This window comes from Nesoenas mayeri (assembly GCF_963082525.1).
Source record: "Nesoenas mayeri genome assembly, chromosome: 8".
NCBI lineage: Eukaryota > Metazoa > Chordata > Aves > Columbiformes > Columbidae > Nesoenas > Nesoenas mayeri.
In genome coordinates this window covers 5,509,378-5,529,035 of record NC_137554.1, presented here as the reverse complement: position 1 = coordinate 5,529,035, position 19,658 = coordinate 5,509,378, and the positions used below count along the sequence as shown (strand labels likewise).

Genomic DNA, 19,658 nt, shown 5'->3' with positions numbered 1-19,658 from the left:
TCGTTCATCGGAGTAACCGGTTCTTGGGAACCTGTATAGGAGGAACTGGTTCTTGTCAACCTGTAACTGGAGACAGGTGAATCCCAAAAGATGCCACATCATGGGCACGCTCAGGGGGTTGAATTCCCACGCAGGTTATTTCAGCTTTTAGAAAAATTCCCTAAAATGGTTTTCTGGGATCTCTTTCTCTTCATTTTTTTTATTACATGGGTGAGAAACAGCCCCCTGATTGCGCTCTCCAGGTATTTCAGCACTGCCTGTTCTGAGAGTAACACATTCTAGAGGCAGGCTAAATATCAAGCTAATAAGCATTATTTACCCAGCACCATCTCCAGTTGATTTAATTGCAGTTAAAAGGACCGCACGTGTAAATAAATACTTCCACAAGTGTCTGCCCAGAACTAGGTTTTACCCCCGAAATGAGCAGCTTTGTTAAGCGCCACCACATCATTATTTCCAGCTGGATGGTAAGAGATATCTTCTTTCAAATAAAGAAATTCATGTAAAATATATTGTCCGTTTCCAAAAAGGCAGAACCCCAGGTCTTGCTGTGCAAAGGCTGCAATATGACATTTACCTTTAGTACTCTCAGCTTGACTTTTTCAATGGTCGTTGCAACTTTGGCTGAGTCTGCCTGGCGACTTGGAGAGAACAGCTGCTCGAAAGTATAAACCGCATTGTCCATCAGCTACAAAAAGATAATTATACACATATCAAAGACAAATAACATCAAATTCTTACAAGCATAAGGAAGCATGATAGATGTAACCAGTAACTTAAATTGTATTTTTGAGAAGGTGAAATGGAGAAGAACAATGGGCCTAAAATCCATAAATATCTCAAGTACTTTAAACAATTGTGGAAGGGGAAGAAAAGCCTTATTTAGTTTGGATTGCAACACTCAGTTTTGGAATGGGAAACCAAAATAGATCACCTAAAGCAAGAGAATAAGGTAATGAAACTACCCCAACTAACATGCTATATTGTCCAAAAATTCCCTGCAGTAATTCAGTTCTCTCCAGGCTAACAGGCACAGAAATGTTGCAATTAATAAAGAAAAATAAGTCTCAGTGTCGTTATTATGCTATCACAGCTTTCTCATATAGATTTAATTTCATGTCACCATCCGAACTGTTGGTGACAAAGACAGAAAGTAGAATTGACCACCTGTTTATCAAGGACAAAACTCATTATCCCCAATAAGGCAACTCACACTGACTCCTACCAGATTCTGGTGGTCTTAATAATTAATACTGCAGAGAATTTTTTAAGAAGTAATTAATCAGCAGCTTTCCTTATTATAAAAATAATTTCAATTTTAATTTGAGGCAAATGATAATTTGGCATAGCTCTGGCAACGTCACCAAAGCTGCTTTATCAATGGGAGCCGAGCGCTGTGCTCCCCAATTTCCTGAAACTGGCCACTAGAGGATGCCAGGTTCCCAAGCCGAGAATCCTGTTCCCCCCCAGCTGGATAAACCCAACACTTCTTTCACATGAGCACAGACATATTTGACCTTATTCGTTAATAAAACAAATGTCCACGGACACGAAGTGAAACTACTCGCTATTTTTTATGAGAAAAATACGAGCCTTTTAAAGAGAGAGAAGCAATCACAGCAGTTTTAGATACCAGCCTTTTAAAGGCAGAGAAGCGATAAAAGCAGTTTTAAAACAACTTGTGCTTTACTTTAACATATTTATTGTGAATTTTGACTCCTGTTCAGACAAAAAAAAACCCCCCTTGGTTTCTATGGGATGTATTTTCTGTCCGCTTCTCTGTCTTGACTCATGGTCTTCACTTACAGACAGACATTTTATTGGCAGCATTTTGCAATGGTCGCCCCTAAAAGACCCAGACATGAAATCAGAATTTGATTTCTGAATAATTCTTTGGCTGCTGATCACGGCTGTATTTAGAAGAGCTGTTTTTAGGAAAACCCCATCCCAGCACTGTGTAAGAGACTCGCTTTCCATATTCTCAGCTCCCACTCCACACAACTGGACGAGCTCCATTTCACAAGATTACCAATTAGATTATTTTAGTTTCTCAACTACGGATTAAAATCACAGGATTCATAGAGGTACAAGGCCAAATCTGCCTTGTGATCTGGCAACCAAAAGAAGGCTGCTGGCCAGCTCCTCGTGGGTTTCTGGCCAGGCACCCAGAAGAAATAAAAGCAAAGCAAAATTATAGTTTATACCAATGCACACTAGCGGAAAAAGAGGTGGAGTTCCTTTTATATCTGAAATGATGTAGTCGCTTCAACCGTTCCCATGAGAAGCTGGTTAAAGCACCTACACGCAGCTCCATCCTGAGACGTCGTTTGTGTCTGCATAATTGCCATTTGCTAACGTTAATTGCCTTGCTTCATATTCATGAGAAAATAAACTACCAAGGAGGAGATGTTCCATTTTGATAAAATATATTTAAGAACGTTCCTGAAAAATCAACCCTTGAGAATGGAGATCAGGTTGGTTTGAGCCACCCTGTTGGTACAACTTTCTCGGGTGCTGAGAATTCAGCATGTGAAGGTTCAGGGGAAGAGATGATCCATCCAAAGTTGTTGTGCCTTACTGAAAGACTCACACACTTGCAATCCCACAAATATAAATGTGAAACAGCTCCTAGCTGTGATTTTCTTAGGTTTTGTTATCTGTATGTTGATTGAGAGATATTCTGAGACTCTCAAGTAGCTTTTTATCAAGATTACCTTGAAGCAGATTAAGGACAAACCTAACCCGTTCTCCCAGGAGAAAAAGCTGGATCTTACAGTACCTCTTGCATGAAGTTCTGTGTCCTCTGAATCACAAAATCAATGTGATAGACCTTGAAGCGGCTCTTGAGGTCTTGAAGGAGCTCGTGGAGGAGGTTCACTTTCAGATAGCAGGGCTCCATTTTCACAGAGTCGAACGGCAGGTTCAGAAGCTGATCCACACTCTGCGTTCCAGTGGAGGAAGAACCGGTTTTGAGAGAAAGCAACCACGGGTGAATATTTAATAAAGTAACAGCGGTTCTCAAACAAATTCTGATATCTGCATTCTAGCTGCACAAATACTTCAAGACTTTCTAAATGACAAAACCACCCCGCCACCTGGGAAAGCAAATACTGCTTGTCCTTGTACAAATGCAAAAGGCTCCAGGTATGTTTTTGTCTTACCTCCTTGAGCTTCGTGATATCATTTGTCTTCTGGAAGTCCTGGATGATTGCGTTAACTTCTTTATCAAAAAGCGAGCGGACTTCAGCGAATCCAGAACTCACTGGCCCCATGAGCTCCTCCAATATGGATGCGAGAAATGGCTGGATGTTTTCTGTGCAGCACTTCTGGGCAGGCTCAGAAACGGTGCCTGGAGAGCCGGACGAGACAACGGTTGCATGTAGACTACTAGAGTGAAAAAACTCATCCGATCTACTTCACAATGAATTAGACAACTCTAGTTTTCCCTGGAGTCACACCCCTGCGAAGATGATGAGGGTGATGAAAGGAGAGTTTGTAGTTTTAGGAGTCACAAGGTTTGCACAGAGCCTGGCCACAGCAACTCGATAAGGAATTATCTAAACTTGGTATTCTAGAGTTCACTGAAAACATCTTAGTCTGCTCTGTGACAGACATTGTATTGGCAGCATTTTGGAATGGTCGCCCCTAAAAGACCCAGACATGAAACATAAAACAGAAAACATCTTAGTCTGCTCTGTGACAATATCAAGAGAATGGCTCCTAAATTATCAGCTGTTATTTATTTGCTAGCTTAAGCAACATCGCTTAATGTTCTTCCCGCTTTTTACACTCACTTTTATATTCATAGCAAAATTAAAATTACTTCACATCACTTTACAACCACCTACAAACCCCTTTGGATTAAATATTCTGTGGTAGCCTATGAATTTGCCACAAAACCAGAACCTGTTTTTGTGGCACATCCCTAGATAGCAGGTCAAAACCACTACACTTTTAATTATGCTCATGTGACGTGTATCTTCATTACCTATGGCTGTATGAAAATGAAAGCAGAATGAGCAACCCTAATCAGGATACTCAAAACCCATCAGCTCCAGCTCCAACGTGAGCCTCCGTATTTTCACAGGCACAGCAGCCACAGGTGTCAGATCCCATCAAAGGCAGCAGGGGCTCAAAGCATTTGTTTTCTGAAAATTCATGTCTCCAGTTGGATTTTTCAAAACACAAAAGGATTTCAAAACAATGTCATCTGGCAATTGGAGCAACACAAGGGGAAGCATTAAAAGAATTGCTCCAAAACACAGCTGTTCCTCCACAAACCTTTGATTTTTCCAGCTAAGAAGTTCTTGCAGTTCAGAATCTGATCCATGTCTGAGCGAATGGTGCCTTCGAGAGTTTTTGCAAAATCTCTGCATTCTTCTTTCAAGGTACTTAATCCTTCCGACACCTCCTGCTGGACTAGGCCATAAGTTTCTTCTACGATCTAAACCCAAATTCAATTAAGAAACATAAATCAGATTCAGCACACACAAACAACTGCTATGAGAAACAACTACTCTGCAAGTACTTACGCCAAACCAGGCCCGCTTCCTATCATTCCTCTTCCCTTTCATTTTGGGCAGGATCATTGTCTGAAGGTTAGGCAGGAGTTCCTCCATCACAAGGTTGCTCAAGATCTATATGGTCAGAAGATTAAAATGACGAGTTGACACATTAAAATGACGTGTTGACACATAGTTCTTCCTCTGGAAACTGAGCGCTCGCATGACAGAATGACGTGTAAATGTAGGCAACTCCTAATATACAATGGCTTCACAAATATACAATGGCTTCACAAACACACAATGGCTTCACAAACACACAATGGCTTCGCCATCCCAGTTGCCGGGAGGACTGCATTTTAAATATCAGGTATGCCTGAGGGAAACCCAATGCATTTCATCTGAAGGTTTTTCCACTGCAAGCCTTTGAGAGACCGCACAACCATTGACAACAGAGGAATTAAGATGCTGAACTAAGATGCCCATTAAATTTTTCTGCACACTATTATGAAATTGCCACGTGAAAACCAATGGAGTTAAAATGATTCACATCAATTGAGTATCTGGTTCAAAAACATCTGAAAAGTTGGTTTGCTCACTGCTCCTTCCCCAAACTGACCCTGTTCTGGGACATTCACATCCTCCCAGAGGAGGTATCATTGAGGAGAAATTGTTTAGAGAGTCATCAGACAAAGGATGCTTCTAATAGGAAGATAATTGGCCAAAAAGAGAAATGTATGACTGGACCAATGTGGATCTCTGGCACTTTTTCAAGTGAGCACCAACTTCACAATTCAAACAAGAAAAGAAGGAAAGCCCAGGAATGACAGGATATAGGACAAAAACTGAATTGAGAAACATGGGTAATCTGTGCATCAAATAATTCTAGTCTGATTTTTTTTTTTCAAAAATGTATAACATGACCCAAAAGATTTATTAGATCCAGCTCAATCCCAAGGGATAAAAAGGGATAAAAGAAATGACTGTTGGAGTTTGTGAAAAACTTTTCAAGCAACTACTTTTGTTGCTAAAATACAACTATACTAGTCTAAAACCAGTAAAACTTTCATATTGTAGAATCCATATATGTTAAAGTCTCCTCCAAACACCTCCAGATTCTTGAACAATGAACATACCAAATATAGAACCTAAGAAGATACTCTTTGACAAAGGTGCACCCAGCAGAAAGAAAGCGGGAAGAAAAGTGTCGAAGGGACTTCTACGCACCAAGTTGGTGATTTAATGTAGCGGAACTGAGGGAAAAGTATCATTGCCTCATTTTTGATTACTTCTGAACTGTCAGTCTATCATTGCTGTATTTTTCTAAATTAACGCCGTTCTTCCTCAAGAACGTTTTCACCTTGAAACAGGGTTCCATAGTTGTAGAAGAGATGCATCACCCTCTCTGATCCCAGCATCCAACTGGCAATTGGGTCTTGTGGCTGGTTCTAATTAGAAAGAAAAGCCATCAGATGATACAGATGATACAGATGATACAGATGATACCAATTTGGGGGAGCGGTCAATACGGCAGCAGGCAAGGCTGCTATTCAGAGGGACCAAGATGGGCTGAAGAAATGGGTGAACGAAAACCTCACGGAGTTCAGCAAAAGCAAACACACAGTCCAACATCTGGGACAGAACAATCTTGTCCACCAGAACAGGCTGGAAAGCTGTTCTGCAGAAAAGGTCTTGGACAGGCTGAGAGAGATGTTCAGTCTGGAGAAGAGAAGCTCCGGGGAGACCTTAGTGTGGCCTTTCCAGACTTAAAAAGGGCCGATAAGAAAGATGGGAACAGACTTTTGACCAGCGCCTGTTGTGACAGGACAAGGGGTGATGGTTTTAAACTAAAGGAGAGAGATTCAGGCCAGACGTGAGGAAGAACCTGTTGTCCCTGAGGGTGGTGAGAGCCTGGCCCAGGTTGGCCAGAGAGGTGGTGGCTGAACCATCCCTGGAGACATCCCAGGCCAGGCTGGACGGGGCTCTGAGCAACCTGAGCTGGTGAAGATGTCCCTGTCATGGCAGGGGGAACTGGGGGAGCTGGGAAGGTCCCTCCAACCCAAATCATTCTATAATTCTAAGAAATTCGACATCAGTCTGCAGGACGCCCTCGCAGCAAAGGGCTAGGGAACACCGAGGGAGGAGAACGTTCCCCTCTCTTCAGCACTTGTCATATGGCATCTGGAGTGGTGTCCGGTTTTGGGCTCCCCAGTACAAGATAGATCTTGACACACTGGAGTGAGGCCAGCAGAGGCCACCAAGGTGGTCAGGAGATGGAGCACATGAAGCGTGAGGTGCAGGGAACAAGATTTGCTCATCCTTAAGAAGATACAGCTCAGGGGAGACCTTATTGCTGTCTACAACCACATAATGGAGGATGTTGGGCAGACGGAGCCCGACTTTTATTGGAAGGGAACGGAAGAAGGTGATGGCTACAAGTAGCAAAAAGGGAACTATTAATCAGATATTAATAAATATTTTTCACCGTGAGGGCAGTCACGCAATTTTCAGCCTTGGATATCTTCAGATCTCAGCTGCACAAAGCCCTAAAGCTGGCTCTGCTTTGAACGGGGGCTTGGGCCAGATAACCTCCAGAAATCCCCTTTTATCTCACTGCTCTCTGGTCCTGTGGCTCTCTTGATAGCATCACCCAGCTGCGTACAGAAAAAGCATCAAAGTCTGGCTTCTTCAATACAAAAAGAATTAAACAGTGTGAGACAGATTCCTGGTTTCATTCACTGGCACCTATTTCAGGATTTTTCCTCAGAATCACCCGCTGGCAATAAATACACAGAGTTACAGGCACAGATCTGATTTTGAGAGTTTGGGGTTTTACCTCCTTTTTATTTTTTTAATTTTCAGAGAGTGTATCTCTGGCCTGAGAAAGCTGCAAGACCTCTCTTCCTCCTGCACTTTCCTCTTGCTGTTGGCCAAAAAGGTGAATGATGCAAACCGAGGGAGGCAGTTCGTGGTGGCACCTGCCCTGTTTCTATTTCTGTGTGATCTCAGGTCTCTGAACACGTCTCCTCCAGAGGCATCTACCAGTGCTGGGGATATGTGCTAGATTCTTGAATTTCTCTACTTAAAAGCATGCCTATTTTGAACTATTTAGTATTTGGTTCAGTCATTAGTCACCCTCATGCTTCAGAGGAGGGAGGGAGATCTTGTATATCTGGACAAGGTCGTTTTCTGTTCACAGACCTTGCCCAGGTGTGTTTGCACTGTTACAGATGCACAGCTGCTAATTTATGACAACACAGGCAGCACTATGGTGCATGTGCTGTACAGAACAGCACATAAACCTTTCATCAAGGTGTTTTATCTGCCGTAACAGCACATAAGAGGTTGTCCACACCTCCTGAAAGCTCTGAAGTGCAATGGATGTCCTGCAAATCACAGAGAGACACAGTAACCCTTCAAAAAAGCAGACAAAATGCATCTTAAGGTTCTGTACATTTCTCCTTTGCTCTGGGAAAAGGATTGCTAGCTTGCTCCGCAGTTCCAGTAAAGCCTCATAAAGTACGCAATCCTCCTTCCCCTCCAGTGGGGCTGGAACAGAGGTTTTACTATGTGATGCATATTTGAACCCGGCTCTTTTTCTCACTTCAGCAACAGCCCAGCACGGTCTTCATTCAAGAATCAGCGCTGAGCCAACACAGGGTGCAAAACCACCGCTCAGCTTTACATTTTCATCATGCGTGGAGTGCCGGTGCTTTCCAACATTCAAGCCCACGTACGTGGGTTTTCGTCACGGACCAACAGCACAACAGGATAAACAGCAGGAATTTAGGCTCTGAAGTGCACACCATGCAGCGCAAAACAGAGCAGCTCCTGCGCATGAGAATACAACACACAATACCCTACTTATTAATACACCTAAGAACATGCAAAGCCCTATTACCGCTTCATGTAACTTAAGTTCTTATAGATCATGTCACAGCACCACTCAAATTCAGCTACGCTGACTCAAATACCAGTCAAAAATGATGGACTAATTCAGGTCCCAAACTTAGGAGCCACTTAAAAACATCTCACGAATCACCCAAACTAGAGCAGCACAGACCAAACAATAAATGTGACAACGGATCAAATACATTCTGAAGCATCCGAGCGCTCTGGAAGCATCTTTAGGAATGCTGGACTGGCTTTATATTTCGGTACTGTAGGGGTTTGGGGTTTTTAATTCCTTATGCAGTAATACTTGATTTACCAACATGTTATTCTACATGCATGTTGTACTGATCAATGGAGTTCTGTCAGTATAATGAGTGTGCTGCAATGCCCTCACTATGTGGTTGTGCTGTTTGTAACAAGCGTTGCCAAAAATTGCCTGGTTTTAACCCTGAATTCGAGCATTTAACCTACAGAAATACCATCTATAATTAAACTCATCCTTCATTAGTGACAAAGCATTAAAAATTAGAAAGAACAAAAGCAGGAAAAGGAACTTTTATGACACAAAAAAGGTTCAGAAGGTCTTCGGTTGGGTGACTGGGTACTTGCTGATGTTACATCCATGTTGCAGTACCCAGGCAGAACCGCATGAGCTAATGCTGCGGAGACTCTGTCGTTATAAATGAATGCCGGGAATATATTTATTGGCATTCTGCAGAGATTTTTACAGCAACAAATTGCAGCTTGCTTGTTCCAAACCACTCACTTAGCTTGGATATCTGCCTAAAATAATTATTACATTTGGTCAAAGCGGGCATGAGAACACATTATACTTACAGAATGAATTATTACTAAGAAGATAATAGCGTAACTAGTCTGGATGTCTTCTGATTACAGTTCTCTTGAGGTATATGGGTTATGAGTAAGCAGTTGGCAAGCAATAGGAAAAATAAAACATAAAGTGAAACTAACACTATAATAGCTCCATAACTTGAGGGAGGAGGGGAGAAGAGAAAATCCCTCGCTCCATCCACTGGAAGGATGGGACTCCTTATACTAAGGAATTTATTATCAGGAAACTTAAATCCCTGACATTTGAAAAGACACTATTTACAGGTTCTTCTCCAGCTGCTATGTTTTTCAGCGTTTCAAAGGTAGATTTCTCCTAAAAGAATAAACTGGTTTCTTAAAACAAAACCCTGGATCCTGAACTCACCATCAGGCCTTTTTCCATTTTCCCAAAGGAAAGCCAGATTTCATCAAGGAAAACACCCAGCAGCTGGTACTACAGTAAATATTTACTGCTGAGTGCTCAGCGCTTTGGGATTATAAATCAGGGCCCAAATAATGTCTGAATTGCACTAAAAGACATCTGGCATCAGTGGAGTTACTTCAGCCCCCGTCAGCGCTGCAAAGCTGCTCACTCAGGTGCCCAAATATGCACCCAGACCCTGCACTTGGCATCTCACCTCTGAAGAACTGAAGTTCACACATTTGGGGGTCTAAGTGTGACTGTTACTACGCAAGACTCTGTTTCAGAAGCCTGGCACAAGAAGCAGGTCTGCTAGTTTATCCAGTCAAGACTAAAAGCTTCAAACCCAAAGAATGGGGAAAAGCAAAATTAAGAGATTCTTCAACATTTATGTTTAGTTGCTACTCTGTTCTTTGTAAAGCCCCATCTCCTATGACGGCATCTGGAGGCATTAGAGGACAAGCAAGGGGAAACTGTTGTGTTTAGTAACAAAAGTAACAGCGACAGAAGGAGAAAAATCTCTCTTACCCATAAACCAGCTGTCATAAAAGACAGAAAAACAGGGGACAGCCCAAGGCGGCTGCCATACGAACTGTGGGTTCTGAGTTTGGTGTGTATTGATCGCACTGATTTACCAAAACTATGAACAGCAGCAAATGTGGTAGTGGGATGTTAGCAAGTGCCTTGTTTCAGACACAGCATTTATGTGCCACTTGACCCCGTGGCATAAAATTAAAGTAGACATAAGAGCTTTCTGTGGAAATGTGGCCACCCCTACATTCCAGCAGAACACATCATCTCTAGTCCACAGTACACTTTCTTTCTCTTCCTAGCAAAAAAATCCAAAATAGGGTTTATTAAAAAAGAGTTATCACTTACATATCGATAAGAAGTACCTTGAAATCTTGAGTATTTCTACGTACTAGATTTTCTTTTAAAAATGCCATTTTTTCCCAGGAGGCTTTACGACCTTCACTGTCCTCAGAGCTGCCATACCCAAAGCCCCAAAAAATCAGGGAGATATTCTTTTACCTCTTTTTCATTGCCAGTGATCATTTCCCACGTCCCATAGTGGCCTTTCTCCTGCCGGAAGAACTGAATGGCTTCTAAGAACGCTTCGACTTCATACGTGGTCTGCTTGAGAAAATCTAAGGACAACAAAAAGTAACGCAAAGGAGTTACCCATAAATAACCTTTAAAAAATAACCAGCCTTTTGTGACCGTTTTTCCTGTTTCACGTGCATGTAGCAGTAATATTTTTAAATAGTTTACTAAACCTGAATGTCTGAAGACCTTGGGCTTTCATTTAAGATTTAGAAGCATCATATTGAACTATCACATTGCACATATGAACTATCACTAAGTTGATAAGTTAAACCAACACCAGCAAATGTTAATACGGATCACAGGATAAGGATGAGGATGAGGTGACTTTGACTAGGCAGTCATTAAAATAGCAAAGCTCAGCCCTTGCCTTTATGCCTATGAACAATGTAAGATGGTACATGGGAAGACTTTGACAGCACGTACCAGGACCAAGAGTTGGGACCTCCTGCTTCTTTAATTTAAGATAAAAATTAAGAATTTAAGATAATGATAGCCAGCTGATTGCAGCATGTTGTACGCCCTTGCTAAACTGCTAAACCCTGAGTTAACGCTCCCCAATAACCTTTTATCTCCCTTGTTTTATTAAGGAGTTTATGATCAAGATGATTTTTCATGGACGTACAATAAACCAGACCTGGATAAAATAAGTAATGTGCTCATACCAGTTAAGCACAAAGACTTTAGGCAAAATCGTGCTGCTTTCCCTAAATATTTCAGGAATGTTTAAGTGCAGCTCTGGAGTATCTGGTTATCGTCCACGGCTACTGCTGCTAGACGGTGGCTGTTCCCACAAACAACGTGGTAGCCTGGGGACACTCTTGTAAAAATGAAACCACAGCATGGAAAAACCTGCAAAGTGGCTGAGCTCATTTGCTCTCACCAATTCTGGATAACCAGTCCGGCAACAGAAATTACATTGTAGGCAATGTGTTCTGCGCGAGGCTTTCAAGAAGGTTACAGCTGACGTTCTCCTTCGCATGAGAGCACACAAAAATCCAGCTAATGTAGACCAGTTTGTCATGATCTGTGCCTCAAAATGTGGAAAAGCTCCCTAGAGTAATCAGGATTGACAAACCTCAGTAAGGAAAAACACCACTGACACACTTGCGGAATTCAAGTGCTGTGTCTTTGCTGTGAAACAGAGGTTATTGTGAGGATGATTATCTTAAGGGAAAAACAAAGCCACAATGGTTTATCGTCCTCTCTTCAAGGCTTTGATCAGCTGAAGTCCTGTTGTGCAAATTAGGAAGAAAGGAGGGAAGAGGAATGTTAATTCTCTCAAAGGTAAGCACGCTGCTAAAGACACTGGTATGTATAAACAGCTGTTATGTGAAGAGTCAGAGGGTAAGTTCTCAAGCCTTGCCTGTCGAGCAAGACACTTCTTTAGGCTTCTTCATGAAACTTCTGAAGAGAGAAGCTTCGTAGGAGGCTTGCATATACGCCAAAGGCAATACAGGGATTATACAAACTATGGGAAAGACGAAGGATTAACACTACAGTCATGCCTGAAATGTTTCCTCCATGCACTTTACACAAAAATGAAAGCTACAGAAACCTACCATTAATTCAATCAATGCTTCACCATGCCTACTGCTTGGAAACAGCACTGTGTAGATTTTTATCTGGAGGGAGGGCAATAAGGTTTCAGATCTGCTAATAGCTCAAATGTCAGAATTTGCCCTTTCAGAGTTTCCCCTGTGCGTAATTATTGCTTCAGGAACGTATGCTATACATACTGAGGTGCCGTAAACACTCTCACTGTGCCAGTCTATAGATCCCATCCCTGTTTTGCAGATATTTGGAGCTCCAGAGAGATTTCTTCAAGCTCACATGACATTCAAATGAGAGAAAACTAGCCAGGTAGAACCCCAGCCATACCCTGACTGCTACCTCCATGACTTACAGCATTTTTAATGGCAAGTCACAAACCAGGATGCTAAAATATCTGTAAAAGAGTCAGAAGATAGGCCGTTCACTGCCCGACGGCAGCTTTAGTGAAAGAATGGAGTATTCCACCTGAGAAACTGCTGGAGCGTTGTATCTGAAAGCTCTTGTCCTCTCAAAATTAAACTCTGAATATTTGGACAAGACGAGGGCCGGGCTTGGCTGGAGGGAGGGAGAGCTGCAGCTCCCGCAGCCCTCCCATCGTGACTCACATGTTTTCCTCCTTCGCAGCTGTGCTCCCTCCTAACCAAAAGGGACAAAAGACCATCCAAAGGGCTGGACCTGGGACTCGCCGAGACGATGACATGTCAGTGTTGACAAGAGTCTGCCCTCTAAGATCACCAAGTTTTAAACTCCACGCTCAAGGGAGTATTTTCTCTCTGTTCTGACTGTCCCCAACCCTGCAGAGAAGTGGGAAGAAGGCGCTAAAAATCCAAGAGAGATTCTTTTGAATAGCTCATGGGAAACATCTCGAGCTGCAAGTACCATAAAATCCCAATCACACATTCTTTCCTACGCCAGTAAACACAGGAGAAAAAGACAATTATGGCAGTCTTACTACTTACAAAGACAGCTCAAACTAGAAAGGAAGCTTTATCCTTCAAGGCTATTACAACTGCTTAATTTAGGCCATTTCATTCTCACTTTCCATAGGAGGAAAAGATTGCATCAGTGTAAAGCATCGAACAACTAGACCCATCCAGCGTTGGGCTGTGCTGAAGCTGCTGGCGAGGCTCACGAGACAGAGGCACATTGATGGGACAGGGCTCAAGAAAAGGGAATTGTACCCAAGCTGAAAGGCACAGCGGTGCCCATCCTCTGAAATCTCACCAGGGAAGAGCCAGGGCTTCTGTAAATCAGATCTAGCCATTTATGCAAAGGGAATACAATGAAGAAGCTGTTGGGGTGGCCCCGCTTGCGTGCAGGAGAGAGAACAGTGCGTGGGAGACGGGAGCAGACGCTGCAGCTGCAAACAGGGCAGGTGGCAAAGCCCAGCGGCACTGGGAACGATTTGCTCGTCAGCAGAAAGGACAACGCGTGCTTTGCTCTCCCGAACGCCCTCGCATGGGGTTTCCCTTCCACAAATCTGGCCGGCATCTCTCGTGAGTGATAAATGTGTCCCTGCTGTCTGTACAGAACATCAACTGTGTTAGGGGGGCTTGGGGGAGCGGTGGTTGTCGGTCATCCTTACCCATACAAAACCATAAATCTAACCGAATGTCCTCCAGCAAAAGGCCGGTGAGGCTTCATAGGTAGCCAGGCTGATGCTATGTGCTTAATCCAGGCTGGCTGCACTGGAAAAATCACCCAGGCAGCTTCTCCAGCTGCTAATGAATGTAACATCTGCTTATTTGTGGAAAGCAAACCAAAATTCTGTTCATTCTGTTTAATTTTAAAATAACACCCACCTAGAGGCTCTATATATCCAGGCATGGAGCCTAGTTTTAATTACAGATAAGGTATTGCTAGCCATACGTTCCTTTTATAAGCATAACAGAATAACTGCTGTAAAGCTCGTTTTTAAAAGATGGACAGTCATCTGGACACAAAACGGCTTTATAAATCTCCGCAAATGTGCACGTCTCTCAAAGGCACGGCTGAGTTTGTTCAGTACTGCAGAAAGCTGTCTGTAGGAACAAGCTTCTTTACAGCGTATGAACAGCTCAAATCCCTCTTTAAAAAAAAATCATCTCAAACCTTAACTATCAGAATGATACACAGAAGACCAAGCTCCTCAACACCAAGTGCTCTTGCAGCTGGCACAGCAGTGTTCACTTAGAAGGTCCTGTTCCTAATTTCAGCTGCATCCAATGTTTCAGCTGCTGCGGGACTTGCAGTCTCCTAACAAGATGCTCCAGGCTATGAGCTGCGGCTCGTTCTCCATCACTCGGCAGATGAATGTTTGGTCATCGGGGCGAGTAACGAGGGAATCATGAGCAGTGTAGGGGAAAGGGACCTGGGGGTCCTGGGGACAGTAGGGTGACCATGAGCCAGCACTGGGCCCTTGTGGCCAGGAAGCCAATGGTACCTGGGGTGGGTTAGAAGGGGGTGGTCAGTAGGTCAGAGAGGTTCTCCTGCCCCTCTGCTCTGCCCTGGGGAGACCACACCTGGAATCTTGTGTCCAGTTGTGGCCCCTCAGTTCCAGCAGGACAGGGAACTGCTGGAGAGAGTCCAGCGCAGCCACCAAGATGCTGAAGGGAGTGGAGCATCTCCCGTGTGAGGAAAGGCTGAGGGAGCTGGGGCTCTGGGGCTGGACAAGAGGACACTGAGGGGGGACTCATTCCTAGGGATCAATATGGAAAGGGGGAGTGTCAGGAGGATGGAGCCAGGCTCTTCTGGGTGACAACCAATGGTAGGACAAGGGGCAATGGGTGCAAACTGGAACACAGGAGGTTCCACTTAAACTTGAGAAGAAACTTGTTCCTGGTGAGGGTGTCAGAGCCTGGCCCAGGCTGCCCAGGGGGGTTGTGGAGTCTCCTTCTCTGCAGACATTCCAACCCGCCTGGACCCCTTCCTGTGTAACCTCATCTGGGTGTTCCTGCTCCATGGGGGGATTGCACTGGATGGGCTTTCCAGGGCCCTTCCAACCCCTGACATTCTGGGATTCTGTGATTCTGTGAATCTCCAGCCCCAAGCTCCCACACGCTCTCCCACCCACGGTTTAAACCATGAACAGTAATTGTCATTAATAAAGCTATCCAAACTCATTATTGCAGCATGAAAGAGGAGGCTGAAATGGTCATCAAGCAACAGGAATCCAATAGGTGCTTGAAGACGGATGGTGTATCATTTATCCACCTTAAAAATAGAAAAGGCAAGACTAAAAGTCTTAGCATAAGTAGCAGTACAGCTCATTTCTGTGCCGCTCATGCAGCCACATGGAAAAACGTGTGTTTGGGATGAGCAGGGAAATGTTTCTCTAGCGCCTGCTGGGACTTGAGTGGGATGTGATAGCCAGACAGCGAGAATTTTCCACCTCCCAGAAGTGACGGGGTGATTTGCTCTGCTGAGACACCAGCGGTTCACAGCTCCCTTCTGCATCCTGCCTAATTCTGCAAACTGATTTTTGGACGCAGCAGCAGCGTTACTGCGTTAAAGTGTTTGGAGAGCCAAGGAACTGCAGGCATGATGTCTAATGACCTGTAAAAACAGAGTATGTCATCCTTTCAAACATACTGCTTGCCCCTATTGCAAGCCAGTAAATGTCCTTCTACCACATGGGCTTTTATTAAAATAAATGTATTCATTTTATTGTTAATAATAGCGAAGGGGTATATTGACTGCGGACAAAGTGCTTTAGCAAAGCGAGTTAAACCACCGAGGGCCATCTAAGCTTTTTGGCTGACATTTTGCAAAAGGCTGGGGCCCAAAGCCATAGATGAACAAGCGTTAAAACAGAATCCAGAAGTCTGAGCTCACAGAGCACGGGTTTTAATTAAAGAAATGCTGATTCTGACATAACGCCCATCATCTGTCTACCAAAACTCGGAAGTTATCCACTCCAGCTTCATCTGTTTCCTGCAGCACTCGCATGTACGTGTACGTTCCCGAGCGGGAGAGCTGCCTATAATTTGGTGAAAAATTCTGCAGTCGCTAAATAACATTTCCTTGTTTCCTTATCCATGTGGTGGAAAGCTGGTTCAGGTGAAGGCAGAGCCAAAATACTGATTTTGTAGCTCTTTCGCGCTGATCTCTTTATATGTAATATCCCTGAGACAAGAAAAATCTCTGCACAGGCATCACTGATGGGCCTTCCTTCTTGTGATACTGCAAAAAGATAGCAGGAGGTGGATAAAGCCGAAAAACCCTTAGGTTGGGATTGTAAGTGGTTTATATTTGATTTTAGCAGTCTCAAAAGATGGTGTTTCCACCACTCATCGGACACTACCCTCAGTGAAATAGATTTCATGCTACAAAATGCAAATTCCATTTTTCCTCATTTTCTTCTCCTTCCAAGTCATTCCCCCTCTCGTCTTGTTTCTTCCAGATCTAGATGGTTGCTTTTCCTCTGCTTTCCATTAAACATACTCTTTCATAAAAATTATTTCCATTTCTAATTGGCTTTAAAAGTAGGAGGCTGCTGAAAGGAAACTTTTAAGACATGTAAATGCACAGGACATTCCATATCTTGCACTGGTACTTCAAAGAAAGCTACTGGAGCTGGAGAATATCAGGGAATAAAAGACATTCCTGCAGTTAAGGGATCATCCTACCAACCTCCCAACACCACAATTAGGGGATGCCCATCAAATGAAAATAATTGGGCGTGACAAAGAACAATTTCCCCTTCTGAGAGTGATCTTCATAACACGGGTTTTCCACAAGAGCATTTTTTCTAGCGTTTCTGGTAATACCTGCCTGGGATTTACTTGCCATGGGTAGGGACTGCAGTGATTATTGTCTGTTGCTCATGTAGTTTCTGTTTAATGATGAGCAACTTTCCCCTGTGAGGTGTATGAGAAATATCATCACGCAGACATGACAAAGAGAGAGAGCAACACCATCCCATTATCACGTTATCAGGCGGCAAAAAACAACCACTTGAGTTTCCAGCATCATTTAAGAGCTTGTAAGACATGACAAAGTTGGTAAGAAAGCGCATCAGCTCCAAAAAATGAAGGTCTGAAAATTTCTGTCTCGAAAAAATAAGCAAATGGTGCTGACCCAAAGGGGACAGCAGGTAAGAGAACAAACGTGAATCCATCTGCTTGGGAACTGGACCTCTGGAAAAGATAATTAGCCCAGGGCTTGTAACACAGCTACAGCACCTCTGGAAATGATCCTCTGAATAAAAGGACACGCCGCTGAATTTTATATAACAGAGCCCAGTCCTATTATTATCCAAGTCAAGAATGAAGTATAATGCCCTTGGTCAGAGAAGCATCAGCCCCACAGCTCTGATGTTTTCCTAAGAGCAACGTACTGTCACATTATTCACAGCAAATGCGGTGAGGAGCTGCCAACCACCAACAGAAGCTGCATGAGGTCATTTCCAAACAAGACGCAACCCGCCAATAATACCCTGTATTTATAGCAAATAACGTTTAGCAGCGCGAGTTCCCTCCGAGACCACCAAACCAACATTCGGCGGGTTTAACTATTTGTTTTATGTATAAAAAGATTACAAAGCACCTCCCTTTGCTGGGAGCAGCAGCTTCATGCCCCGTAGCCTAAAACCTGAGCGCGCTGCACCAATACACAAAGAATCACAACGTCTCCAACAGTCTCCCAGCATTTTCCAAACCAGCTCCTGTATTTCTGGTGCAGGTGAGAATTGTTCTGGCTGCCAAACTTTGAAGCTGGAGCTCGGATCCGACCTTAGAGCTGCATAGATGAGCTTGGGTGGTGGGCACAAGGCAACGGCTCTTCCACATCACCCTGGGACCGGTAATGTGTAAAAAGAAAAGAGAACCAGCCTAGGGTGTGGAGGTGACAGAGGTAAGAAGAACATGGTCACAATCAGGATTTCAGCACATTAATCATCTTGGTGTTTCAGTATGAATATACCTCCTACAGATCAAAAATTCTAACTACGGTGCGTGCTTACCGGAACAAAAAACCACACTGGATGAAGGAAATTACGTTGCAGAACAGAAACACCCCAGAAAGAGGAAAAACACTCGTATTTTAAGCAAAATATTCTAAATTATATATATTTAAAAAAAACCCCTAAACTGTGTCCTGAAACATTTAATGGCTTTTGTAGCATCCCACAAGCCTCGTCAAATATATTTATAGGAATATGGCTTTGAATGTTATAACAGAATCAATATTTCTATGGAAGTTTGCACACCAGTCTTGAGAAGTCCATTTGGACTTGAGGTACCTGTCTGGTGAAAGACAAGCCATGGCCTCAGCCCTTCATGCGGCCTACACTCTGATCTTATCTGGAAAGGGATTTAATTAATCAAAGTGCAGTGGCTGCAGTGAGAGAAGCCAAGACACAAGCCCCGGGTTTGAGTCAGTCTTCATTCGCGCCTTTTCCCACCTCAAATTATCACAAAAGCCTTCAGACGGTTCTTGCTTTAATCCCAGTGCAGAAGGACGTTTTTCTTTAATGTCAAAAAAAAGCCATTTCTTACTCAATTCTACTTTATTTAATTGGTCCTTCTGCACATTATCTGAAACAAGCAATAAGAAAATGCTTTTGTTCAGCTGCTCTGTCCAGAGCAGAAATGCCACCCTGTTTGCAATGTGAAGACCAAATAAATCTTTGTAAAGCCCTGTTTGGACTCGTGACAGCTGCTTTGTGTGGCACATGGAGATATAGATCATTCAGCTTAAGTATCTGATGTCATCTTCTCTTTATCAACGCTTCAGTAATTATCTTGAATTACAGTCCAAGAGTTAGTAAACCCTACACATACTATATACATGTAAAGTAGGAAAGCTAGAAATAATTATGAGAAGAACACCTGTGAGCTAAACTTAGAGCTGAAAAAGGAAATGTGGACACAACTAATGGAGAAAAACACCCAGAAGCTGTCCTGGTTGTCCTGGCATAGCCAAGCTGTGACAGAACGCCCTGCACGAGCTGAAAAGTACATTTTGTATTTCCCTCTTGCCTAATGTGTCTCTTTTTCGTACTTCTTCAATGTATTTATTTCTCTATTTTTTTTTTTTTCAGTGTTATTTATGGTGAAATTGGCGGTGACAGGATATGGTTTTGTAAGTCCCTTCGCTTCCTGTGCCGTGAGGGTGATTATTGAGATACGGATGTGAAATCAAACCAGATGAAAGAAAATAAAATGATGAAGTGAAACTCTGGGTCTCCCAGAATGAGCTGGTTGTGTTTTCCTTCTCATCGCGCAGATCTCCCTCTGTCCCAGCACCGAGGGCTTGGGCTTCTGTGCTTTTAACAGCCAATATCAAGCGAAACACAATAGCTGGTAAACTCGTCTAGGAAACGAGAAGACCTCCTAAAATAACCAAAACAATGAAATAAGCATTCAGAAGAA

General features: G+C 43.3%; 1 protein-coding gene across 1 annotated transcript in view; it reads right to left on the bottom strand.

The window, feature by feature from the left end:
• Positions 1-19,658, bottom strand: part of NIBAN1 (niban apoptosis regulator 1) — a gene marked incomplete at both ends in the record, with an annotated part of 57,758 nt that overhangs the window by 4,540 nt on the left and 33,560 nt on the right. The window contains 6 exons of the mRNA XM_080348928.1: positions 578-688; positions 2,780-2,941; positions 3,162-3,349; positions 4,282-4,444; positions 4,533-4,637; positions 10,681-10,796. Of these exons, the coding sequence (XP_080205054.1) occupies positions 578-688; positions 2,780-2,941; positions 3,162-3,349; positions 4,282-4,444; positions 4,533-4,637; positions 10,681-10,796 (845 nt within the window). The remainder of the gene's footprint in view (positions 1-577; positions 689-2,779; positions 2,942-3,161; positions 3,350-4,281; positions 4,445-4,532; positions 4,638-10,680; positions 10,797-19,658) is intronic.